This window comes from Misgurnus anguillicaudatus, chromosome 5 (assembly GCF_027580225.2).
Source record: "Misgurnus anguillicaudatus chromosome 5, ASM2758022v2, whole genome shotgun sequence".
Lineage (NCBI taxonomy): Eukaryota > Metazoa > Chordata > Actinopteri > Cypriniformes > Cobitidae > Misgurnus > Misgurnus anguillicaudatus.
This window is the reverse complement of record NC_073341.2, coordinates 11887167-11912900: the sequence shown is the minus strand read 5'-3', so window position 1 is coordinate 11912900 and position 25734 is coordinate 11887167. Positions and strand designations below refer to the sequence as shown.

Sequence of the window (25734 nt, the reverse complement as noted above, 5' to 3'; positions counted from 1 at the left end):
ATTAAGTGTTAATACTCTGTCATATAGTTTTATAACAGCTAATATTTTTCTTGACCTCATCTACAGTGGTACAAATATAATTTGTCATTAAAATGTCATTAAGTGTTAATACTCTGTCAAATGGTTTTATAACAACATCATAAATATTCTTCAGTTCATAATGGGTTTAAGTTTCCTCCATGTGTTTAAGAAAAAAAATCAATTATTCAATAATAATAGTAATTAAAATTAATAAAATTATATTTTATTGCATTTGGAGACCGATTTACCTCAAATTAATTGAAAACAGTACAATTATGGGGTAAGCCATGCAGTGTTGGGTCCATATCACTGTAAAACAGTTAATTAAATTAAATTAATTGAATGTTTGGTTAGTTTTTTCCTATGTCAGAAAATTTCAGAACCCTCTTTGTGAGAAAGAACAAGTTCTTTAAGTTGTCAGTTTTTTATATATTAATCATATACATAAATTAATTATAACCTTTTGATGTGTCTGTTGCATTTTGTAAAGGTATTTAAAATGATTTGACAGTATTAACACTTAATGACATTTTAATGACAGTTTAATGTAGTGTTAACCCATAAAGCTAGAAAGTTTCTTAAGTTTGATAATTATTCTGCTGTGTCATGTTTATGACAGATTTATGACATGTTATGATGTATTGGTTTGTGTCAAGTTGTCATAACAGAGACATCTCAAACAATGTCATCTTTGCATTGAAAATGACATAATTGAACAAATGACACTTAGTGACTGTTGTCATAAAATCTCCTTCATGTTCATAACACGTGTCATGTCATGATTATGAAGGCATCATGTCAGTCTTATGAACACCCCTTCAAGTAAAATGTAATTTGGATATTTGGCTGAAGTATTGCTTTAAGTGCCATTTTTTATATAGTGTAATAGCATATGCAATATTTTGGTTATTGGCTTGCTGGTGTTCCCACCAAACTTCTTATCATTAGGTCAACATGAAATGAAAATTGACCTCATTTACTTTCCTAATACACATTCTTGGTCTTATTGCATATAATTTATCAATGCAAGTCATTCCAAAAAAATGACAGTGTAAATAAACTTTTATCAAATTATAATAACAATTATCCAGTTTGACTGGCGTCACCGATTCATAACAAATAGCCAAAAAGTTATTTAGGCATGGTTTTGATATACTATTGCAGGAAACACAGCCTTTAATATAGTTATATTTAATATACACTTTATTGGACACACCTATTCCTAATTGTATATGTACTATACTTTTTGATAACTCTTGTTAAAGCCAAAATGTTAAATGCTTCCTCATTTGTAATTCCCTTTTTATCAGGCTAAATGATTCAATGTTAATGTACACCTGTTTCCTTTCTTGTTAATGTAAATATCTAATCAGACATATCACAATAACATCTTATTGAATTTAAGCACTTAGTGTATACATGGTGGCCAAAATCAAGCAAAGGATTGGGAAAGAAATGTGACTTAAAAGGTGGCAGGTAGTTGGTGCCATATGGGCTGGTTTGAGTATTTTTAGAAACTGCTGATCTGCTGTGATTTTCATACGCAATCATCTCTGGGGATTAGAAAGAATGGTCCAAAAAAGAAAAAAATATCCAATAAGCATATTGTTTATCCAAGCAAATATCCAACAGTTGTCTTTGTCTTGGAAAAGGCAGAGATCAGAGGAGAACGGACAGACCATTTCAGTCTATTAAAAAGGGAAAAGTAACTTAAATAAAGCAATTTTTCATCACAAAACACATCGAACCTTGAAGCAGATGGGCTGCAACAGCATAAGACCACACATGTGTCTCACCAAAACTGGACATCGGAGGATTGATCAAATTAATGGTCTGATAAGTCTGGATTTCTGTTGGGATATTTGCTGAGAAGAAAATAGATGATGGATAGAAATGGTGGGAAAATCAAGCGAGGAATATTTTTGGCACATGGGCATCTTAGTAGGAGCATTGTGCAAATGCCACAGTGTGGTCTAATGATGAGATAAGGAGCATCAAAGTTTGATTTGTCACATTTGTTTACAGATGCTGATCATTTCATGCGAAAAATAATTTTGGTTTGCCAGCTAGACCAACAGCAGACCAGCATTACTTAGTCTGGACCAGTCCATTAATTTATGACAGGCTTCCCATCCATATTCAAAGCGGAGAAAGGGTTTAAGGATCAAGGTCTACTAGCTTTAAAAGGTTCAAGAAATGTGAAAAGGTGAGTCATATATCTGCTATTATACTGCAGAGATGGTGATGAAGTAGCTCGTAATGGGTGTTCATGTAAATCTCTTGATCTCCTATTAACAGTCAAGACATACCCCGAGATAATCATCATTCGGAAGTGCCTCTTCTTCACACGCAGGGACACCTGGAAAACTGCACTCAACTCTGTAATAAGCACAGCCGGTCGCACTGACAAAAATCAGGTCGGCACAACCGTCTCTTCATGACTGATACAAAAGGTCAAGGGGCAAGGGAAGAGCATGTAACATCTTTTATTTATCATTGTGGGCAAGAGTTATGTCACTGTGTGAAAGTGCCAGAACAGACTGGCAGTGCGCGGTGCTCTGACAAGTGTGAGATGTAGCCATGTAAGATTTTTCTCTGTGGCTGGAAACTGATAAAGCAGCTTGGTGAGAGGCAGAGACCAAATTGCTCTTGTCAGGGTCAGCTAGCTGCCAAGACATCATCCAGACCTGATTAATATAGTTCAGAGGTACACTTGCCCGCAGGGCTGCACTCCTCAGGTTACTTTGGTCGAAATATGGCAGCGTGACCACTAAAACTCAATAGCTCTCAAAACTTCAGGTAAATTTAATCTGCCAACGTTTCTGAGCTCTTACAGCATGCTAAATTAAATAGCCGTAACATTGAAATGTTTGATGAAACAAGCTGCTGGGGCTCAAGCTAAATCAGTTTTCAGAGGCGCAGACTTAAGGAAATCAATACGAATGTCACGAACAAAAAAGGTGGGGCTTAATTTTATCCATCAGAATTTGATTGGATTGTGAGAAGTGGACAGGTGGTTGGAGTGGAGGGCTTGAAATATCATGGGTTGGGTGAGAAAGGTTGAAGCATGTTAATGTTTTGTTTCTTATCACGCTCTAGAAGACTCTAACGGTACATTCACACGGGACGAAAGCGTTAACGCTTGAAGGAAGGCTTGTCTGACGCTTGGCCAACGGCCAATCACAGTGGCCGCTACACATGCTCCTGTATTCCATAAACGTAATTGGCTGGCTCACACTAGGTTATTTGCATAAGGCGATCTGATTGGCTGACGCACGCGTTGCCGCTTGAAAAGTTGAGAAGTGTTCAATGTGACGCGGGGAAGCGTGAAGTGGATGGGAAGCGTTAGCGCTTATGTCACGAAGTGACTGCGACGGGGCGGAACCAAAGTGAGAGTGAAGCGGTTCCGCCCGGACCCGTTTGCACAAACACCCACACTTCCGGGTTTCCCGGGGATCCCCGAAATCACCGAAACGAGGCACAGCTGTACCAACAACGTGGTGAACGTTGATTGGGTGAGTCACGCTGGGGAAAGGAGTATAAAAGGGGAAGTTAGAAGAGGCAAAGGGGTCGTCGGATTTGGAATGCGTGGGCAGACGCTGGGACACCTCCGCTGGGTTGAGTAATACACACAGGAAAGCAGTATTGGGCGAATGCTGGAGATCTGCAAAGAGAAACACTGCGAGAGTCAACAAAGGGTGAGCAACGGAGTGATAGGAACATTTTAAACAATCGGATTATTGTTGTGTATACCTGAAGGCTTGGGTGAGCTGTCCCCACGGAACCGCTTGCTTCTGAGGACGCCTGGAAAAGGAGGAAATAGAAGGAGAGATCGACGCAGTCGTGAGTAATTGTAAACATCGTTATATGAAACATCTGCATATTGTTAAAAGAGTGTGTGTTCCCTATCAAAAGCTTTACTCGATGCTGCGCCGCTAAGCGCCACGGGGAAACGTCTCCACCGCCGACCAGCCGAACACAGCGTGCAAACACGCCAATGAAACCGACCCGGAGGCACACAGCCTCGGTTGACGACGACACCACAGCGCACCCAACGCGAGGCCACAAAACAGATGATCAACAGCTGCGCCACCAGGTCCCTTTATTTTCAGACCAACTCTGAATGAGTGTGTGCTACACTGAAATGCAAATCTCTCTCTTACCTTTTGAACTTCACTTGAGATCTTTGTTAGGAGTTAGATTCCAACAAGATAGAGTGCAGACTTTCTCTCTTTCCGATTTTAAAGGAGTTTAAGTTAAAAGGAAAATATGAGTAGAGTCACGAGCAGTCTAAGTCGTGTTTGTTTTCGCTTTATGGCGAAGTACGACACACACACTTAACTGTTTTGTGTGTTTGGGGGAGGAGCATGCGGTCATGGCTTTGTACAGTCTGATGAGTGCGAGCATTGTGAATCATTCACAATATAAATGATTCGTGCTCGCCGTGATTATTTCTGACCGCAACCTTAAATTAAGTTATATTTCTTCGCGTGATTCCGAAGCGCACTCCGGTGTTTCTTCGGGTTATGTGGGGGTAATTATAATAATGACGTTGATGATATCTCTCTCGGTTCTGCGGAGTTTCATAAACCAGCCTCCGAGCGTTTCTCGCGCGATGAAAGTCGGCCGAGGAGCTTCTCGAGGTGGTAACACGCGCCAGGTTGCAAATTGATTGGCCTCGCGAGCCAGAGAACCCCAAACAAAGCAAACTAGCGGATAGGTTTCTATAGTGACAAAGGGAGAGGACGAAACATGAGCCTCTCTCTTTCTTTGAGGATCTCCATGGTGAATTAAATAAATCATGGGAAAGACCATACTCGTTGCGTGCTTCATGCCCACGGCGTCAATTTACGACTATCGTGGGTACGAAGACGCGCGGATATACCGAAATGCCACAGGTGGAAGAGACGCACGCGAGTTATCTCTCGCCTGGCTCGGTATCCTCATTAAAGAAGCCTCTCGTGGGCAAAGCTTATCAAGCCGCAGGTCAGGCTGGTGCTGCGCTGCATACTATGGCAATATTACAGGCATACCAGACTGATCTGTTAAAGGATTTGAGTGCAGGCGAGACGATAGACAAAGAGACATTTGACGAGTTACGTATGACTACAGATCTGTCTCGTGTCATTAAATAAACGGCTCGCGCTATCGGCCGTACTATGTCTGCTCTGGTTAACACAGAGAGGCATTTATGGCTAAATCTGTCAGGCATAAATGAGAAGGATAAAACTTTTCTTTTAAATGCCCCTGTTTCCCCATTGGGTTTATTTGGTGACACGGTTGACTCCGTTGTCACGAAATTCACTGAAGTTAAAAGCATGAAGAAATATTCCACTCTTTACAGTAGGGCTCGCCGGGGGGCGGGGCATATCATGTTACATCAGATCGCTCCGTCCCGTTGCCTTTACGAAGCCTCTCCACCTCCGCCGCCTGTGGGCTTGCGGGGGGGGGGGGTTTCCAGCATAATGTTAAAGGCCCTCTGTCTTCAATGTTAAAGGCCCCCCGTGCAGGGTTTTTTAGCATTCCCCTAAGAGGAAATAATAAAATTAATACCATTATCAGAGAGTCTGGCAGCGTGGAAACTCCTGCCAGGCGTTTCTGCATGGGTAATAAGCACAGTACACTTAGGATACATAATCCAATTTATTCGTCGTCTTCTGCACTTCAATGGCGTGATATTCACTTCCGTGAGACCGGAACGAACGCACGTACTGTTGCAAGAAATACAAACTCTACTGATGAAAGGGGCCATAGATCATGTTCCCCTTCCAGAGAGAAGGTCAGGCTTTTACAGCAGATACTTCCTGGTTCTTACAGTCTGCCTAGCTTTATCACCCCGCACACACACAAAATGTATGGATGCAGCACTGGCTCCATTGAGACTCCGGTGCATCTGCATTTTAAATTACATGGATGATTGGCTAATACTAGCAAAATCGCGATAGGTGGCGCTCCAACACAAAAACATTGTGTTAGCACATCTACTTTTTCTAGGGTTGAGACTCAACGCCAAGAAAAGCGTTCTTTCTCATGCCCAGAGAATGACTTATTTAGGGATAGTCTGGGATTCGATTACGATGCAGGCACATTTGTCTCCAGCACGAATCGAGGCCATTCAGCATACCCTGAGCAGAGTCAGGCTAGGCCAGGATCTCACTGTGAAATAATATCAGAGGATATTAGGGTTTATGGCATCAGCATCCACGGTGATTCCTTTGGGGCTGTTGCATATGACGCCGTTTCAGTTGTGACTCAGAGCCGGAGGGTTTCATCCAAGGGCCAACCCTCAAAGGCTGATTAAAGTGATGCGCCACGGGCTTCATACACTAACTATGTGGATAAGACCCCGGTTTGTTGCCTTGGGTCCCACGCTATGAGCGACTTGTCATCGCAAACTGCTAATGACAGACGCCTCCCTGACGGGCTGGGGTGCGACTTTAGATGGTCGTCCAGCTCAAGGGGAATGGGAGGGTCATCAGCTCGGTTGGCACATCAATTGCCTAGAGCTGACGGCTGTATTTCTGGCCCTGAAATATTTTCTCCGCCAAATGAGAAGCTGTCATGTCCTAGTGCAGGTGGACAACACAGCGACAGTCTCATACTTAAGTCACCAGGGAGGTCGGCGCTCGCGCAATCTGAACAAGATAGCGAGGCAGATTTTTCTCTGGGCTCAGGACAAGTTCCTGTCACTCAGAACAGTGTACATCCCAGAAAACCTATATGTAGGAGCAGATTTACTGTCCAGGCAGACATTATCGACTGGGGATTGGAAACCCCACCCAGACATAGTGTCTCAGATATGGACCTGATTTTACAGAGAGAAAGTGGACCTCTTGGCCTCTTTTCAGATAGCGTAATGTCTCCTTTACTTCTCTCTGAGTTCCCCAGCCCCCCTGGGTCTGGACGCAATGGCGCACACATGGCCGGACAAACGCCTTTATGCGTTTCCTCCAGTGGCGCTGCTCCCGCAGGTTCTAGCCAGAGTTCGCCAGCAAGGCTCTTGCCTCTTTCTGATAGCACCGCGTTGGCTGAACAGAGTATCGTTCTTTAGAGATAATATCTCTCCTCAACGGCTCGCCATGGGCAAGTCCGGAGAGGAGGGGCGTTCTGTCTCATATGATAATGCATCTCAGGCCCGACCTGTGGAATCTCCATGTTTGGCTCCTAAGGGTACCAACTGAGGGACACAGGTTTGTCGCCTGATGTTACTGACACTATTTTGAGTGCTAGGGCTCCTTCCACTAGAAAGAATTATGCCTTTAAATAGGGTGTCTTTGAAGCATGGTGCATGACACATAATGCAGATCCTGTTAACTGCCAGTTTGCTACAGTTCTGAGTTTTCTGCAGGAAAAGCTGTCAGCAGCTTATGCCCATCCACTCTCAGGTTTTATGTGGCCGCTTTTTCGGCTTGCCACGCTTTGGTGGACGGGGCGCCGCTCGGGAGGCATCCAACGATTGAGGCCTACAGCAAGAACTAAGATTCCTTCGTGGGACCTAGCTAAAGTCCTTGAGGGTCTGGTTCAGACCTCCTTTTGAACCTCTAGAGTCAGCGTCTGATAGACTTCTGACACTAAAGATGGTTGTTCTAATGGCGATAACTTCTTTAAAAAGAATTGGGGATATGCAGGCTCTGGCGATCTCGCCATCCTGTCTAGATTTTGCCCCAAGAATGGTGAAGTTGATTTTACATCCTTATCTTGTTTACCTGCGTAAGGTTCCCTTTTCGACTGCACATCCGGTCATTCTTGAGACTTTCTGCCCTCCGCCGTTCACCGCGCCGGAGCAGGAGTTATACCACAGATTGTGTCCAGTCCGTGCTCTTCAGACTTATGTCCACCGCACTAGCCAGTGGCGTAAATCAGAGCAGTTGTTTGTCTGTTTTGAGGGCCGCAACAGAGGTGCTCTTGCCTTTGAGGCGCGCTGTCAAGTCTCGCCAGCAGGTCTGAGAGCTCACTCCACCAGGGGAGTAGCCTCTTCTACTGCTTTAATAAAAGGGGCCTCCTTGCAGAGCGTTTGTGATGCGGCAGGCTGGTCCTCTCCGCATACATTCATAAGATTTTATAGCTTGGATGCTCATGTCACTCCAGGGTCTCCTGTCCTCGAGTCAACATCTCAAGCTGATGTCTATGCCATTTGTCCATAAAAGGGGTATCCCCCACTGCTACTTTTAGTAAGGGGTGCCTCCTTACAGAGCGTTTGTGATGCGGCAGGCTGGTCCTCTCCGCATACATTCATAAGATTTTATAGCTTGGATGCTCATGTCACTCCAGGATCTCCTGTCCTCGAGTCAACATCTCAAGCTGATGTCTATGCCATTTGTCCATAAAAGGGGTATCCCCCACTGCTACTTTTAGTAAGGGGTGCCTCCTTACAGAGTGTTTGTGATGCGGCGGGCTGGTCCTCTCCGCATACATTCATAAGGTTTTATAGCTTGGATGCTCATGTCACTCCAGGGTCTCATGTCCTCGAGTCAACATCTCAAGCTGCTGTCTAAACCATTTTTCCATAAAGGGGTATTCCCCACTGCTATTTATTAGGAAGGGGTGCCTTCTTATAGATGTTTGTGATGCGGCAGGAGCATCCTTTCCGCACACATCCACTATTTTTAGCTTGGTTGTTTATGTCTGAGATTTCTTTGCGGTCCTTGTGCACACACTTACACATCCGTAAGGGGTCCAGACATCTCCAAGCACGGCAGCGTGGGTATTGTCGTTCCCCACAGCGCCCAGCAGCGCAGCACCGAGCAAAGCTTTTGATAGGGAACGGAGGGGTTACTTGACTGTAACCTTGTTCCCTGAAAAAGCGGAACGAGATGCTGCGCTGTCTTGCCGTACAGTAGATGTCCCAGGACTGGTCTTCAAACAAAAGATCTGATGACACAGCTGTTGATCATCTATTTTATAGCCTCGCATTGGGTGCGCTGTGATGTCGTCATCAACCGAGGCTATATACCTCCGGGTCAATTTCATTGACGTGTTTGCACACTATATTCAGCTGGTCAACGATAAAGACGTTTCCCCATAGCGCTTAGCAGCGCAGCATCTCGTTCCGCTTTTTCAGGGAACAAGGTTACAGTCAAGTAACCCCTCCGTTCTGTTTATGCGCGGCCCCACCAGGTGTGAGACGGGTGGGCGAGCCGGAGGACGAGTGTTGTGCTGGTACTGGACCGTGACGCTTTCGAGCCCGGTTGGGACGTCGCTGGCGTGACAAGTTCAACCTTTCTCCCTTACCCAGAGCTGGTCTTGCCGAAAGAGGAGCACGGACCTTAATTATTCACTAAAGTGTGTGCTGTGCAGCGTGAGAGTGATCCTTTTGACGTGAGTACACTAAGCTTGTAGTGTGGTGCCGTGTCCTTGCTGTTTGTGCTCCCCTCAGGGAAAATTAGCTTTCTGTGGAGACCATCGGGAGTTGCTACGCCAACGAATACCCAGCCAAATTTCTACACGCCACGGACTACGTCCTATAGGAGCCAGCGGAAGTTGTAAAGAAGGTACTGAGAGAGAAGTAGTAGGCTTACTTGACACCCAGCGGCAGAGGAGCCGTGTATGTGCTGTGTGTGGATTAACAACTGCTATTCGTCTAGATCTTCGGCTGCCCTAGGAGAAAGGGAAGAGGACGTGTGGATTCTGTTAGCCGGAATTCACTGATAGCGAGGCGCCGGCGCGCCGGCCGCAGTGTCAGGAGGAACCCCCGCCCCCGTGCCTTGCTACGATTGATGGTGTGGTGATGTATAGCCTTTTTACTCTACTTCCTCCAGTCCAATATTAACAGCTCAGTATAACCCCGAACGCCTAGAAATACCTGTAGAAGGAAGATACCTACTGGGTAGCGAGCTAAAGCTAAACTTATCCAGCAAGCCCCGAACGCCTAGAGACACCTGTAGAAGGAAGACACTTACTGTGTAGCGAGCTGAAGCTAAACTTACCCAGCACCCCCCGAATGCCTAGATACACCTGTAGAAGGAAGATACTTACTGTGTAGCGAGCTGAAGCTAAACTTACCCAGCACGCCCCGAACGCCTAGAGACACCTGTAGAAGGAAGATACTTACTGTGTAGCGGGCTAAAGCTAAACTTACCCAGCACGCCCCGAACGCCTAGAGATACCTGTAGAAGGAAGATACTTACTGTGTAGCGAGCTAAAGCTGAACTTACCTAATACGCCCCGACCGCCCAGCAGCGCCTGTGGAGGAAACATACTTACTGTGTGGTACGTTAAGGTAAAACATACCCAGTACATCCAGAGAGACCCGTGAAAGGAGAATACTTACCGTGATACGAGCCCAAGCTAAAGCCACGCCCAACTTACCAAACACGATCCACTAGAGCTTAAGCATCGGTAGCGCCTGAGTTACACCTTCCGGTGACGATCCGTCGGCTCTGTGAGTCTGTGGAAGAGAAGAGGAAAATTAGTAGCGAAGACACCGATTCGGCCATGTCTGACGTAGTACTTACCTTGTGTTTTATTTTGCCCTCAGGAGGACGAGGCGCGCCACGAGGAGTCCTTCCGCACAGGAGGTGGGCCGAGGACGAAGGAGCTCCGCCCGGCCCTTGCCCTGTGATTCCCTGGCCCCACGGAATCGACCTCTCCCCTCCAACGTCCTAGGCCCCGTAATGTTCCCCCTGAGGGCGAGAGGTTATATTTTAGATTCCCTTTCCCAGTTCCCTTGATTCTTTTAATTAATTTAAATAAAGTTTACTTTTTTTATCTTTCACTTATCTCTCGTTTGTCTGGCCATTGGGGTGCTTTGGGGACCTCCTCGAGGTGGAACTCGGACGGAGTGTGACGCACATAGTCTGTGGTCCACTCCGGCCCGTGACACTTATGACCCATGTGAATGTACCAGACATAGTCTCAGACTAAAATGCATCTTTGAGCTGCCATTTTTTAAATGACCAGAGCCCGACAGAATGCAGCCCGAACCCGAAAGTACATTTAGATTGACAGCTTTTTAAAAGCCCGAACCCGTTTACAGCCCGACATTATTTAAATGTGGGCACGCACACAGCTTTTGTCAAGAATGAGTAATTTACACAGGTTTTTAAATTATTTATTCATGACTAACTAGTCTACACGCAACTTGAAATAAAGAAATAAAATAAGTCATGTGTAACATCGTAACATCTCATTCTAATGTGAGTTGGCCTATGCAATACACTATAAATAGGCCGACATGCCAATAAAAAGTATTATTTCTTAACAAATTAAATTAAGATAATACATTCTGAATTAAGATGGGTATTTGGCAATAACGAAATTAAGATAAAGGCTCCGCTAGATTTGTTTCGGCACTTCTCACCGTTAATGCCAACATTAGTCTATATCCTCTGTCTAAATTATGTATTTAAGATTCAATTAATATTTAGTTATACACTGAAAAACCTTCCCTCACCAAGATTAGGCTACATGTTTTTGATGAGGAAAATTATTAAATCCACTGTAAATGGCTTCAGCACGGTCCTGCAATACTAGTGTATCCAGCAGCATTAAACTTGACCGCTTATTTACCGCGCAAAGCCGGAGCGCAAGCCCGAGCCTGGCCCGAAACCGTGTAAAATGTTAGAAATGAAGCCCAAACCCGACCGAATCCCATCGGGTTTGGGCAAAGATCTTCAGCTCTAATCCATTCAGCTGATCTTTGGGTCTGGCAGTCCCACTTTTAGCATAGCTTAGCACAATCCATTGAATCTGATTAGACCATTAGCATTGCGCTCAAAAATAACAAGAGTTTGGATATTTTTTCAGACCAACCTATACAAACGTACTTACAGAAAGTATATGCTTAACTAAGAACATTTCGAAAAACACATATAAACTAAAGTATAAGGCACAGGTTAAGGTTTAACTTAAGATCAATGTATAACGTTTAGAAGGTGTCAGGAGATGCGGTCTAGATTATTTCTGTTTTGATTTTTTTAAAGAAAACCTATGCACTGATTTAATAAAGCCAGGGGCATGGATTCAACAGGTAGGTAAAATTTTGATTTGAGTAAATATAAGTAAATGCAACACCAGCTTTGGATTGACATCCCTTACTGTTTTTTTCATAACTAAGAACGTCAAGATTCACAGATTTTTCTTCTATACCTCAAGGATTTGTGAACATTAAGCATGCACAGACAGAATAAACAGCACACTACAGAAACCTATACACATCAAAGAGTATTTCATCCAGTGTAGGCACCTTTGGCATGTTATTAAATGCACTATGATATGGTATGTGTATCCTGCACAACACTGCTAAAATGGAAATATATACTGGTTATTTAATGCCAGGACATTCATTATACAGACATTTATGTTACCCGGCAGTGCAGTGCTTGAAAATATATAAACAGCTGTCAAAAACAATACAGGAAATTCCATCGTATTAATACAGTACGTTTTGCCCTATTTTTATGGATCTCTTGAGAGTGAAGCTGTGTCCGCAACCTACTATAAAGTGCATTATAATAGGTGTCTGAGTTTTGGTCAAGATCAAGGTCACTTTTATTTATATAGCACCTTTAAACAACATTTCTGCTGTCCAAGGTGCTTTACAATAAGTTTTTAGAGATTACTTAAATACAGACAGGGAGAAGGAAAACCTAATTGACCAAGGTAGCTTATGCCGGGTACACACCAAAAGATTTTTTACATCTTTACGTCTTGACTTACGTCAATGATTAGGTATGGAATGATTGTCGGAAGGGGGGAAATCGGCCCAAAATCAGCCCGGTTATCTTTTGGTGTGTAGGCTACTCAGGGGCTAATACGGAAAAGGCACTTTTTTGGAATAGGGACAATAAGAACTCACTACTGAACTTGATTGTACATCTGATGTAGACCTGCTAATACTGTACATTAAGTTACTTCACATATTTCAGCATGTTACGGTCACATAACTGGAGGATAATGACAGCTTACCGTACATGTGCTAATTCTTGTTGGCAGATATTTCATATTTGTAAAAAATAAACAGATTAAATAAATGCAGATAAGTAGTAGATAAGAATGATAAGCAATTGTTTTAGTTATGTTTGTAGCTATTTAAATTAGCTTTGGTAGCTAATAAAAACATGACAAATGTGACAAGCTGTGAGAAAACAAACTTTACCATTTTATGGTACAATTGATAATGCGCACAGCTGTCATATAGGGTAAGCGTAGTTTATGATCACAGGAATGTGTGAGTTGGCGAATTCAAATGAAGTGAATTGTACAAAAATGTTTGATAATTAGAAAAAAATAAATAAATATACATTGCGATGTATGGTGAATTCAAGTCCTCCTGGGTTGTTAATATTTACAAACTGATAGGTTGCATTTATAACGTTAGGTGCCTAAAGGTTTGTTAAACAGCAACTATGGTCTTATTCATAATTTTACATTTCCTTTGGTGTGTTAGTGTGTATTAGTACATGTTAATGATATGCAAAAGGTACAAATCCCAAGGTAAACGATGACGCGAGTTATTGTCTCCAGTGTAAATCTCGGACTGCAACAAACACACGGATTGTAGGCAACCATTTATTTTCTGGGATTGGTGATGTAGTAAAGACCGACATTATCATAATTCCTCCCACTTCAGACTCACAGCCTGTAAATTAACTCCTGTTAGCATTGCATTGTGAGCGAATCTTCCAAACATGGTAAGGAGCGTCACATTTCCGGCTGACGTCAGAGGTATTCAGGCCAATCACAACGTACAGATTAGCTGGCCAATCAGGGACGCAGAGCTTTTCAGATCGATGAGCTTTGTACAAAATCAAAACGGTTGAGGAACGCAGGATATCTGGAGCTACAAACATGTACGGTATGTGGAAAATAATGTGTTTTTTGAACCATAAATCATGCAAACACCTTGTTTTATACCAAATACACATTTTTTAGCAATCCATATGTTCACTTTAACTCGAATTTAAAAATTAAGAACAAAGAATGTTCATCAGGCATACATTTTGCTTTTTGTTTTTAAATTATGGAGCGACTGTAAACTGTAACGTTATATATTATCTGTTTTATTGCAATGCTATTATATTTTGTACAGACTGCTTATTTTGCTGTAAATAAAATACACTACAGCATTGCTTCTATAGGTTCTGCTATATTTCTGAAAGACACAACCCGTCTCGTAGAAATGTTTTCAGTTGTATTTACGTGTTATGATACCATTGACCAAATGAGACAGAAATATATATATATTTATTAAACATTGAATCAGCAGATTAAATGGATAATCAGATGAAATGGATGATGAACACACGTAAACTCCCGCTTGACAGTCACAGATATCAAGACGATAAACGTTCCTTTCCTTGCAGGTATACAGATGACGACAGGACGAGACAAAGACTTTCCAATCTTCGGATAGGTGAGTAGAGTCAGGTAAGTATCAACGATACACCCGGGAGAGTTGTATGTTTCAACAAGACCAGACAATGTCTGTGTGAGTGAGAGTGGCTTATATCCAGTGCTGGTTAATGAGGGGCATGTGAAGGTGATATATCCCACGTGACTTGAATAAAACTTCTTAGAAAACTTCAACTCTCTAATGTTGCATAGTGAAAGCAAGTGAAGTACCTGAAGTATGAGGCAAAGTTTTTTACTTTCACCCAATGCGTGATGAATTAGTTTTTCTTTTGTTTTCAGTTCATTCCTCTGTGGCCCTTGAACAGCCTGAAGTAGTAATACATCAAACTGTAAGGTGTAATTTGTTTTGATGGTGCTGTTCTGAAAGAGCATTGTTCCAAAATAGAGTTTGACAAGAAATAATTTGACTGCGTTTATAGAGCCACCAGGTCTCTTACACTTATTCTCCATAGAGTTTGTGATTTTATTGCTGTAAATGTGGGATATTAAAAATTTATGAGATGACCTAGAAATATTGACAACTTTTCCTATACTAATGAGACTGGTGTCGTGGTGTTCTCCAGAACAAAAGTAGTCTGATTTACTTGTTGGGAAAGTACACTGGTAGTCAAATCGTAATGCTATTGTTTTTTCCATCTGACATTTCCATCTATGCATTTGGCACAATTGGCAGACACTTATCCAAAGTGACTTACAGTGCATTAAAAGGTATACATTTTTTTAACATGTGTTCACTGGGTTCAAACCCAGGACCTTTTCCGTTGCTAACTCAATGCCATTTGGATACCTTTGACTTTTTTGCACTACGATGTCAACAGTGCAAAATTCTGGGAATTTTCAAGGCTGGAAACTTTCCATGGGAATTAACGGGAATATATGGGAATTAGCAGGAATTAAAGTGCACCTATTTCATTGCTAAAAAACTACTTTTTTGTGTATTTGGTATAATATGGTATAATACAATGTGTTTGCTTATAGGTAATAAAAAACACATTATTTTTCACATACCGTACATTTTTGTAGCTCCAGATTTCACTCTCTTTCTGAAACGCACAGATTTTGACAAAACGATTTAAAAAGCTCTGTGTCCCTGATTGGTCAGCTAACCTGTACATTGTGATTGGTCTGAATACCTCTGACATAAGCCGGAAATGTGACGCTCCTTACCATGTTTGAAAGATTCATTCACAATGCAATGCTAAGTAAGGGATAATGTAGAGGCAGCTTATTTACCCATTAACTACCGGCTGCCTTTACATTATCCCGCTTATTACACGTTTCTTGTCACATAAGAAAAAAACTAGACATGAATATGAATTTGAAACATTTTATTGGCATATTTGTTTTAAATTTAAATTTTTATCCTTCCGCAAAACTTTTCACAGATGCATAAAATGATCCTAATACCTTATTAAGATCCTCTGCTTCATACTTGTATGTCTCCATTTTTTTCTCTTTTAGCCAGTCTTTGAAAAGTTTTAATGCCCATTCTGTATTTTTTGAGTGTTAGCTTCGTAGCTGTCATGCTCTATTTTGTCAAGTTCAGTCTCAGTAAGCTCTCTGTGTCTTGTCATTGTTCGTTCTTCTATCCACTATTTAAATGTTTTGTTTTTTCCGTACATGTTAAAATGAATGTCAAAATTTTCTATTCTTAATTGTGGTTGTCCAGTGTTTGTCACAAGATGGCGCCAAACAGTAATCTTTGTTGGGGCGCAGGGATTTAAAACATACAAGTAGTACCGGCTGTGTGTTATTACTTTGAAGCGGTTATTATTTGAAAAGAACGAACCTGCAAATGTCTCAACTGACCAATCAGAATCAAGCATTCCAGAGAGCCGTGTAATAAGTAACAGGAGTTAACTTACAGGTTGTGAGTCAGAAGCGGGAGGAATTATTTTAATATCGATCTTGTCCACGTCAACAAGCTCATTTAATGGGAAGAAACTAGGAATTTGAGTTGCCTATAACAGGGAACTTAAATGTAGTTTAAAAAATCTTGCAGCATAATTTTGTTTAAAACAACAAGATTTGATGCAATTTCAGTTGAGTTTCAGTTGCAACAACATTTATCATTGTAAAGACAAATACACTGACTGAGAAAACATTTTAGGTGAGATTATAAAAAAGTACCCAAAAACCACCCAACAGTTTGGACACATTACTATTATTTATGTTTTTGAAAGAAGTCTCTCAATACTCATGAAAGCCTGCATTTGATCAATGAGCGTAAGTATCAGGATTCTTCAAAATTTGTATTACCTTGCATGCATGTCTGCTTATGACCAACCAAAAGATTTATATATGTTTGTATATGATATAGTTTATATAAATTTCCAAATAATTTCCATACATTTTTGTTAAGTTTCCAATTTGGAATTTTCCAAGATTCCCCAGATTAAGTTCCCATTGAAAGTTCCCATACATTTCCCAGAAACTTTCTGCCCCTTTGGAACCCTAACAGTGACATTAGAAATAAATGACTATTCAATGCAATGTCATATGTTTTTGTACAATATGCTTTTGCCCCTGAGTCCTGTGACACTGGGGTTGAGGAGTTAAAGGGGGTTCATTTTTTTGTGATAATCGTACCTTTTTCCGATTTACTTTATACAAATACGAATTAGCAAACTCATAAAATATGTACGAATTCCAGTGAGATCAGGCTGGACCAGCATAAAAAGCACTGAATCATTATTATAATGTTTAGCACTGTTTGATTTCCTGTTTAAAGGAAACTGATGTATATAACAGATGTATCTGTTAGCGTGCCGGATATATGTATATATGTAGTGCCCTTGGGAAATTTAGTGCTCTTGGGAAAGAAGCAGATGCAAAACAAACCAAGAACTTCAGATAAAGAGGAAATTAATCTAGTTTCGGTCAGTCGAATTGAATATTCCACTCGAGATGGCAGCCATGATGCTCACATTCATTGCTCATTTGCAATCTTCTTGACTGTGGCCAAAAGAAAATGTATTACCTGTTCAATACCACAACTGTTTCCCGACAGCATTAAGATTAAATGGACAGCAAATGTTTTCTTTTTGCTTACGTCTCTTGGTTTTCTGATTTTTATCCCAAGAGAAAACGTCCCTAGAAATGTCATTTGTCTCCTCTAGTTTTAAATAGGACAATGACTCAAACTGAGACCAAATTTCCTCATTAAGTAGTAGGCAAACAGAAGTGACAGTGATATTGCTTTTATACAACAAGTATGTAGACATCCAAGAAGTTAATATAAAAAAGTTATTTTTTTGTAATTTTCCAAAACTTGTTGAAAGCCAAAAAATATCAGTCATGTCATTGCACACAGACTGACAACATGTCTGAAACATAGGAAAGTGTTACATATAACATTTACACATTTTGCCTACTTACAGTGCATAATATACATGAAGAGTTTCGTTGCAAAACGAGATAACTCCGTTTTTTTATATCAATTCAACTGCAGTTGTTTTGATTTAAACCTTCATAACTTAAAAAATACAGCCAAGTAGCACCATAAAACAAAATAATAACATGATAACATAATAATAAACATGTTTTGACAAAAATGTAAAAAAAATGGATTTATCTCGTTTTGCAACGAAACTCTTCACATTTTTATCAGTATGTGTGTTCCCTGGGATGACCTTTTGCGCCGCTTACGCAATGCTCTACCACTGAGCTATACAGGAGCATGTTATTGTCCAATCAGTGTCATAACATGCTGTAGAGTAAAAATTGTATTAGTTTTGTATGTATGCTTATTAAATTGATATAATTTTATAAAGCAAAGTGCTCTCTGTGACTGAAATGCAACTTGGCATGTTGGGATCCTTGACTGTCACTTTCATCTCGTGCCCATCCTGCCCTACACCAGACAATGACGTAACACACTTATCTGCATCACTGCACTGGCCAAGAGTTCATGAGATGTTAACCAAAGGAGACAAGATGTTCCCTCTAATGTGAGTCTCATTTCATAAAAGCATGCGTGTAGAAAGGGTTCAGTCAACCTTTGCATACTATTATTAATTCAACAAGTTTTGTGATATGCACCAGTCTACTAAAAGTATCCCGAAAACAATTATAAAAGCAGTAATGTTGAGTTGCTCTCGCAATACTTTGATGTCATACGGTGGCCGCACATGCAAAAGTAATAGTGTCCAGCACCCCATTTTAAAAACTCATTGACTTTGGGACAATGGAACCAGAAGTGTTAAAATGCTAAGTTTATTTACTATAGAAAAATGATTTGCATTGTTTGCTTTCTATTGTTCTTGTATAGTTTGTTGTGAACCTTGTGAATATTTGCAATACCTGTATAATTGTCACATGGGTCAATTGAATTCAGTTGGCTGTCTCTAATGGAGAAACTGTTGAATGGTTGCTTTAAAGTGATCACTAAAGAAAGCAATGGGGTGAAACTATTGCTTAGATTGGTCTGTTTGGGTTATAATGAAACAAGAAAAGGGGTTTCCATCCAAACGTGAAGCGAATATTTTCAAAATTTGCAATATAGAAAAAACAAACAAATGCGAATTAGGTGCGTTTCAATTAAGATTTTCGAGCGAATAGTAACCACTAGAAAATTAACCAAGGCACGCTTGGAGACAGAAAATGGATACAGGACTGCATTTAGTTACGAATGGGCAAGTTATAAATTTATTAGCAGTGCAGCTTGTAATTGCCAAACTGAATGCTTGCACAGAAAAAGAAATGTTGAATTTTTGATGCAGGCACTTGCAGCAAGGGCATCACGACGATGTCGAGCCCTAACGTCAGCGAATTTTGCTAATTTATCTATAGATTCAAACATTAGCTGAGTTTCCAACACACTGATAGACAAGTAACAGACACTTCTTTGATTTGGAGGTTGCATAAAAAATTTCCATTTGGCTCAAAAAACTGTGGCACGTGAATCAAAAGATTCATATGCCTTAAAGGAAAACACCACCGTTTTTCAATATTTTACTATGTTCTTACCTTAACTTAGACAAATTAATACATACCTATCTGTTTTCAATGTGTGCACTTTAGCATTGTACAGCGCGTCGTGAATGTGTTAGCATGTAGCCTAGTGCCATTCATTCCTTAGGATCCAAACAGGGATGAATTTAGAAGCCACCAAACACTTCCATGTTTTCCCTATTTAAGCGGATCAAAACTGAAAGCTGTATTGAATGGCGGGGGAGCACTTAGTTTGCAGCACTTTGACCTAGGCACGCAATAAAATAATTACTCCTTACTACTCCCCTTCTCGCTCAAACTTCCATCAATATTACTGGTCGAAGTGCTTCAAACTACGTGCTCCTCCGCCATACAATATAGTTCTAATTTTTATCCGCTTAGAAAATCATCACATTTTTTTTTCTGGTCTGGTCCAGGATATGTGCTGAGGGGGCACGATTTTTCCTTCTTCTCCTTTTGCCCTCCATTCTGCCCCTGCGGGCATCTTTAAAGAGGAAGAAATGTTGGACTGTGTCCCACCAGGAGTCGCGATCAGCTGCTTGTGTTGCCCACTGATGGTGATCAATGTGGCAAGTGGTGAGGGACTTCTTCAGAGAGTCTTTGTATCGCTTTTGTGGTGCCCCGATGTTACGGTAGCCAGAGGAGAGTTCCCCCATACAGCACAATCTTAGGTAGGTGATGGTTTTCCATCCTGGAGACATGCCCGGCCCATCGAAGTTGTACCTTGAGAATCATGGCCTCGATGCCGATAACCTGCGATAACTCAAGGACTTCAGTGTTTTGGCGACAAGCAAATGTCTTTAAACCAATTCTGTTAAAGGAAAGACAGTATCCTTCTGCCACACCATTGGCTACCGTCGTTGGAACTATGGGCGGACCCGACAAAGGGACCTTACACTATGATGTCGATCTGATTTTAGGGCTGACACTTGATACTTTCTGCCCTAGTTCGGCCCCGCCCACAAAATCATCTCATTGCTATTTACAAATACAAAATAGGTCTATTTACTTCATGGATTAACTTCAGATTAACTAGATAAAGCTGAATAAAGCTCCTATAACCAGGAGCAGAAACCAGCACAAACCTGGTTTTTTCAGCAGGCTGGCCAATACAAGAATCATCTTTAATAAGAGTTTTTGTTATTGTTGTATATGACATCTGTTCCCTGAAGAATCACAGAAGCCTGAACAAGATCAAACCGAGATCGAATTGCAAAGACACTAAAGTCTAAAGCAAAAAGTCTGAGATTTTGATGCGATCACAAAAAGTTTCATCGGATTCTTCCAGTACCAAATGATCCGACTCTACGTGCAGAAGTGTTAAAGACTTTAGATGGTCCATTAATTCACCTGAGCCATTAAAAACAATAACATCTGAGCAACTGTCCTCTGGGTAAATTCTGTCTAACACCTCGTTTTCTTCCAAGTCAAAAAGTACCCAAAAGGTTAATTTGTGATAAACGCAATTGTAAAGCAGCTGTACGCATATTAACCAAGTTGATGAGTTTTGATGAGCAATGAGGGCCAAGAGCGACAACAAAACAAGTTTTACATATTCAAATCATTCACTGCCACGATTAGCTACGAATAATTAGCATGTGAAAACTCTTTGGCATATTAAACCGAAGCGACATGCACTACGTGCAAGAGTCTCATGATACCAGCGAAGCCAGAGGATCTATCATCATCTGTTTCTATGAACCATGTTGTCCTGTCTCCATGGACAAAGCTGATTTAACTAAGCGCTGGGTCATTAACAGAGAATTGAATATGCTTATCTTTGTAAAAACTCATTACTGAATGCAGCACTGTCTTTGTGCAAAACACTGACATCACTTTCATTTACAAAAGGGCAATATGACAGATTGAGATGTATGAGATAGTCGCAGGTTGCAGGTGGCTTGCAATTATGTGCTGTCATTCGTAATGAAAACAAGAGTTGCATGCTTGAGTTACTATCTGTGTCCCTGTAAATGCTTAATGTGTTACACCTCAGTGATACTAGAGCAGGATTTTCTGAATTTGGGGACATTTTAAAGGGACCATGGCACAAGACTTTTTTAAGATGTCAAATAAATCTTTGGTGTCCCCAGAGCACATATGTGAAGTTTTAGCTCAAAATACCATATAGATAATGTATTATAGCCTGTTAAAATTGCCACTTTGTAGGTGTGTGCAAAAATTTGCCATTTTGGGTGTGTCCTTTAAAATGCAAATTAGCTGATGAAATTCAAACACTGATCACAATGATGGTGGTTTGTTGCTATTAAAACTCAATCGTGCTTTTCTCTGCACTAAATGGCAGTGCTGTGATTGGATAGTGCAGATTAAGGGGTGGTATTATTATAATAAGAGCTCCTTATGACATCACAAGGAGAGCCAAATTTCAACAACCTATTTTTTCATGTGCTTGCAGTGAATGGTTTACCAAAAGTAAGTTACTGGGTTGACCTTTTTCACATTTTCTAGGTAGATAGAAGCACTGGGGACCCAATCATAGCACTTAAACATGGAAAAAGTCAGATTTTCATGCCATGGCCCCTTTAAGAGAACTGGGCTTTAGGACATTCGACACTAATGCTTGTGTTTGGCATCGGTGCACGAGTTGTGTGAGAGCTCTGTACATTTAAAGATGAATTTGAAAAAAATGTCTTTAAAGCTGGAACAGAGGAAGATGTTTATTCATCTTAGCACTTCTTTAGATTTGGAACAGTGTGTGTTGAAGTGTTTGCAAACAAGATTTAAAAACATGCACGAAAAATACAATTTCCTACATGAAATATACTATAGCATTTACAATAAACTTTGCTATAGTATATTTATTTATTGTTTTATTTTATTATGTGGGATGACATAAATTTGAGCTGTTGTCTGTGTGCTGCGTAGGCGTGACATGGTGTGATTCAGAATTTCATTATAGTCGCTCATGCTGACTTTGCTGTGTTTGATTTGTGTATTGATTTCAGACTTATCATTAGAATTGGACAGATGTCATGGTTTACAAATGATTGGGCCACTGGTTCGGCTGATATGAGCGACATGCTCCATTAGTTATGAGACTGAAAGTCATCAGCTGGTCAAAACACTACAAATCCGATTGAAAGAAAGCAGAACAAGATTTTGCTGGATAACTTCTGCTTCTTCTTTTTCAATATGCAGCTGTACAAAGGTTGGTATTTTATAAGAAACGTTTAGAATAGTTGGGGGTGGTTAACATGGATTGAGTTTATGTATATTAGAATATATAAATTATACGTATGTCTACAAGATTTATCTTAATTGTATATTTTGTGTCAGTGTATATTTTTCATCAAGACATCTACAGTAAACAGCACACCATAGTCAACATCGTGAGACGCTCTGGAAAAAAGAGAATTTGCGACCTCTGCTGGTTAAAAAAGAGAAAACCACTTTTAGGACTACAGTGCTTAGTCTCAAAATATATAAATAATCAACTTGAATTACTCTTGAGTTGTTTTATTATCGTTTTGTAATAATGCGGTTCACTAAAGAGATAGAGTAAACTTTATCATGCTTAGCATTTACTCTAAAAGCACGTACTGTACATGAAATGTATAACATTTCTACCCTTACGAAAATTAACCATTGTTTTACTACATTTAAAAAAAAATTACTGAAGTAAAACCACGGTTACCACAAAATAACAATGGTTTTGACATCCATAACCACATAAACCATGGTTAGTGTATAAAACCACGGTTTTGCTTATAGTAATCAATACACAAAAACCATGCTACACTTTTACCACAATAAAACCATGGTTAATTTTCGTAAGGGTGTGAAGCTATCATTTTTATGTGCTGTGTGTTTTATGAATTGTGTGCACTGTGTTAAATGTGTATCAGCTTAATTTTGTATTAAAAATTATATCGTTATTTTGAAGTGTTATGTGGCTATTAATCTTGAAATTAGAGGAGATAAAAAATAATATTTTATAAAAAAAAGCATGTGCGTCATACACCGTGTGTTTGCACCAGTGAAAATATAACAAATGTATTATTTGTATAATGCTTTATTAAAGCTTTTCCTCTCCTTCAAAAATGTCATTTTAAGTGAAGCACTAATAGTTTATTATTATTATTATTATTATTATTATTATTATTATGAAACAGAGTTTGTTATATGGTTGTTTATAGTTCTTGTCATGAGTATTTTATTTTATGGTGCATGTAAAGGAAGGACTTTTATTTTGGTGTGGTGTGGCTGGGCGCGGGAATGAAAGAGGGGCAGAGAAGTTTCCCGTTTCCTCCCGATTTTGTTTAGGTTCTCTTTGCTAACTTGAATAAAAGTTAATAGTTGAGAATACCTCCATCCATCGTTCTTATTGGGAAGCATCAACATCTACACCCCACGCCTTACGTTGTTGTTGTTGTTGTTGTTGTTGTTGTTGTTGTTATCGTTGTTGTTGTTGTTGTTGTCATTACAAATACTAGATTTATTTAACCCTAAAAAAATTACTTTAACGTTTCAAGGATAATACACTTACATTAAATTCCACACATGTGCTTTTCATTTGAAACTGGCTGCTGACGTCATTTGTTTATGCTCTGTACCGGAAGCGTGTTTATGCGGCTGCAGTGACGTCACCGGGCACATCAGCTGGACCATCAGATGTAAACACACTTAACTGTCTTCTTCATCATTGTCATCCTCATTACCATTTGGCGAGTGACAGCTGTCATCCGCACCCACAGACTACTATCATTTCCGGTAAGACTCTCGTCATTAAGTTTTCCGGTGTGATAAAATGACAGCAAAAATGAAACTGTTTACATCACAGATTACACAAAAAATATTCACCGCTGTAATATACAAAAACACACACTTCTCCTTTTTTTAATCATTTCTGAGTTTCTGTAGACTTTAGAGAAGTAAACACAGGCCACATTGTACTACAAGCACTCTATTATTACATCATTTTACTATAAACAGGAAATATGGAGTGCTTATAGTTTAACAAAGTTAATAATTATGTAATTTAAATGACCCTGCCTGCAAAACCCACCTAATACATTTTTTGTGTGAGATCTACTGTTTTCTGCATAAAGTCTTCCTACTACATAATGTTAAGATCATTATGTGAAATTATGTTTGTGTGTGGTTACAATGTTTCTGTGTTTCCTGTAATCTTATGTTGGGACTTTCATTGTGCACTGAAGTTCGGTAATGTGTTTACTTCATATGGTGGTCAATATCTATAAATGATATACACAGCATGAGAAAAGCAGTCAGTCAGGATTTTTGGTGTTTACCAGTTTCTCTTCTTTCCGTTTCAGAGTCTCATTAGCAGTGTGGAGTCGCACAGAACAATGTGAGCAGATCCACTTTTGTGTTTTCATTTCGTGTCAAGATGGCAGATGATTTGGCCTCTAGTACAGCCGGGGCACGGGGAGCCGGTTGGTCCTCTCAGGCCTGCCCCAAGCAGAAATACCGCAGTAATGCCCATTCACAGGGACTTCTGGAGGGGCTCCTGATGCTGCGACAAGAAGGAATTTTGTTTGATGTCGTGCTCATAGTAGAAGAAAAACCCATCCAAGCTCACCGTATCCTCCTGGCAGCCTCATGTGATTATTTCAGGTATGCCTGACCATTAAGTTTATTTAATTACTTGTAACCATTAGTGATGTATCCAGCAATACTGTATGATTGTTGACTATTAAAGAGGCCCTTCCACATAAAACCGTTTTTACTTGTATTTTTTTATATGTGTTAGGTCCATGTGTGTTTGTATTGTGTCGTGAATGTGAAAATTAACTTCCGCCTCCTCTGTCAGCTCTAGCCACTGAAAAGAAATAAGCGGAGAAATCAGGTCAGTTTGAAACTCTTATCAGTGTGACGTGGAACTGATCGAGGTCATTAATATTCATGAGCTCTTCAACTTGAGCCCGCGCCCACATATTACGTGTAGTTGAGTTAGTTTTCATAACAAGTTACAGCAAGGATGGCTAAACGTCAACCGTATCGTAATCGGGCCATTGTTTTTCGTCGAGAGACATCATTCCTATTAAACGAGGGAATCATAACAGTTGCTACATGTTTGGATGTTCAGAAGAACGCTGGATTTGATGAGAGACTGCAATTAAAAAGCGGATCCGGACAGAATGGCGCAGCTTATGTGAGTAAAGCACTTTAGTACTATGTGTCACTGTAGTGGCCGGTGTTTTCTCTTCCGAGGGACGCGAATTCATGCTGCACACACTTTGAAAGGGTTTATGATAAAAGACACGCACGCGTGTGTGCGAGTAAAACACTTTAGTACTTTGTGTCACTATGAGTTCTCTTTAGAGGGACGCGATTCACGCGAATTCATGATGCACACGCATCGAATGTGATAAAAGACATGTGTGTGTTTTTGCGTTCGTTACACGTGTGTCGAAAGGGTTTGTG

At 40.4% G+C, this 25734-nt stretch overlaps 1 protein-coding gene across 2 annotated transcripts in view; it reads left to right on the top strand.

The window, feature by feature from the left end:
- Positions 1-24559: 24559 nt before the first annotated feature.
- klhl22 (kelch-like family member 22) overlaps positions 24560-25734 on the top strand; it is a 28490-nt gene continuing 27315 nt past the window's right edge. Inside the window, exon 1 of one of the 2 annotated variants that reach the window (XM_073867547.1) lies at positions 24560-24924. In XM_073867547.1, coding sequence (XP_073723648.1) covers positions 24698-24924 — 227 coding nt within the window. In that variant the 5' untranslated portion in view covers positions 24560-24697. The remainder of the gene's footprint in view (positions 24925-25734) is intronic. The other variant, XM_073867548.1, reaches the window with a different exon arrangement.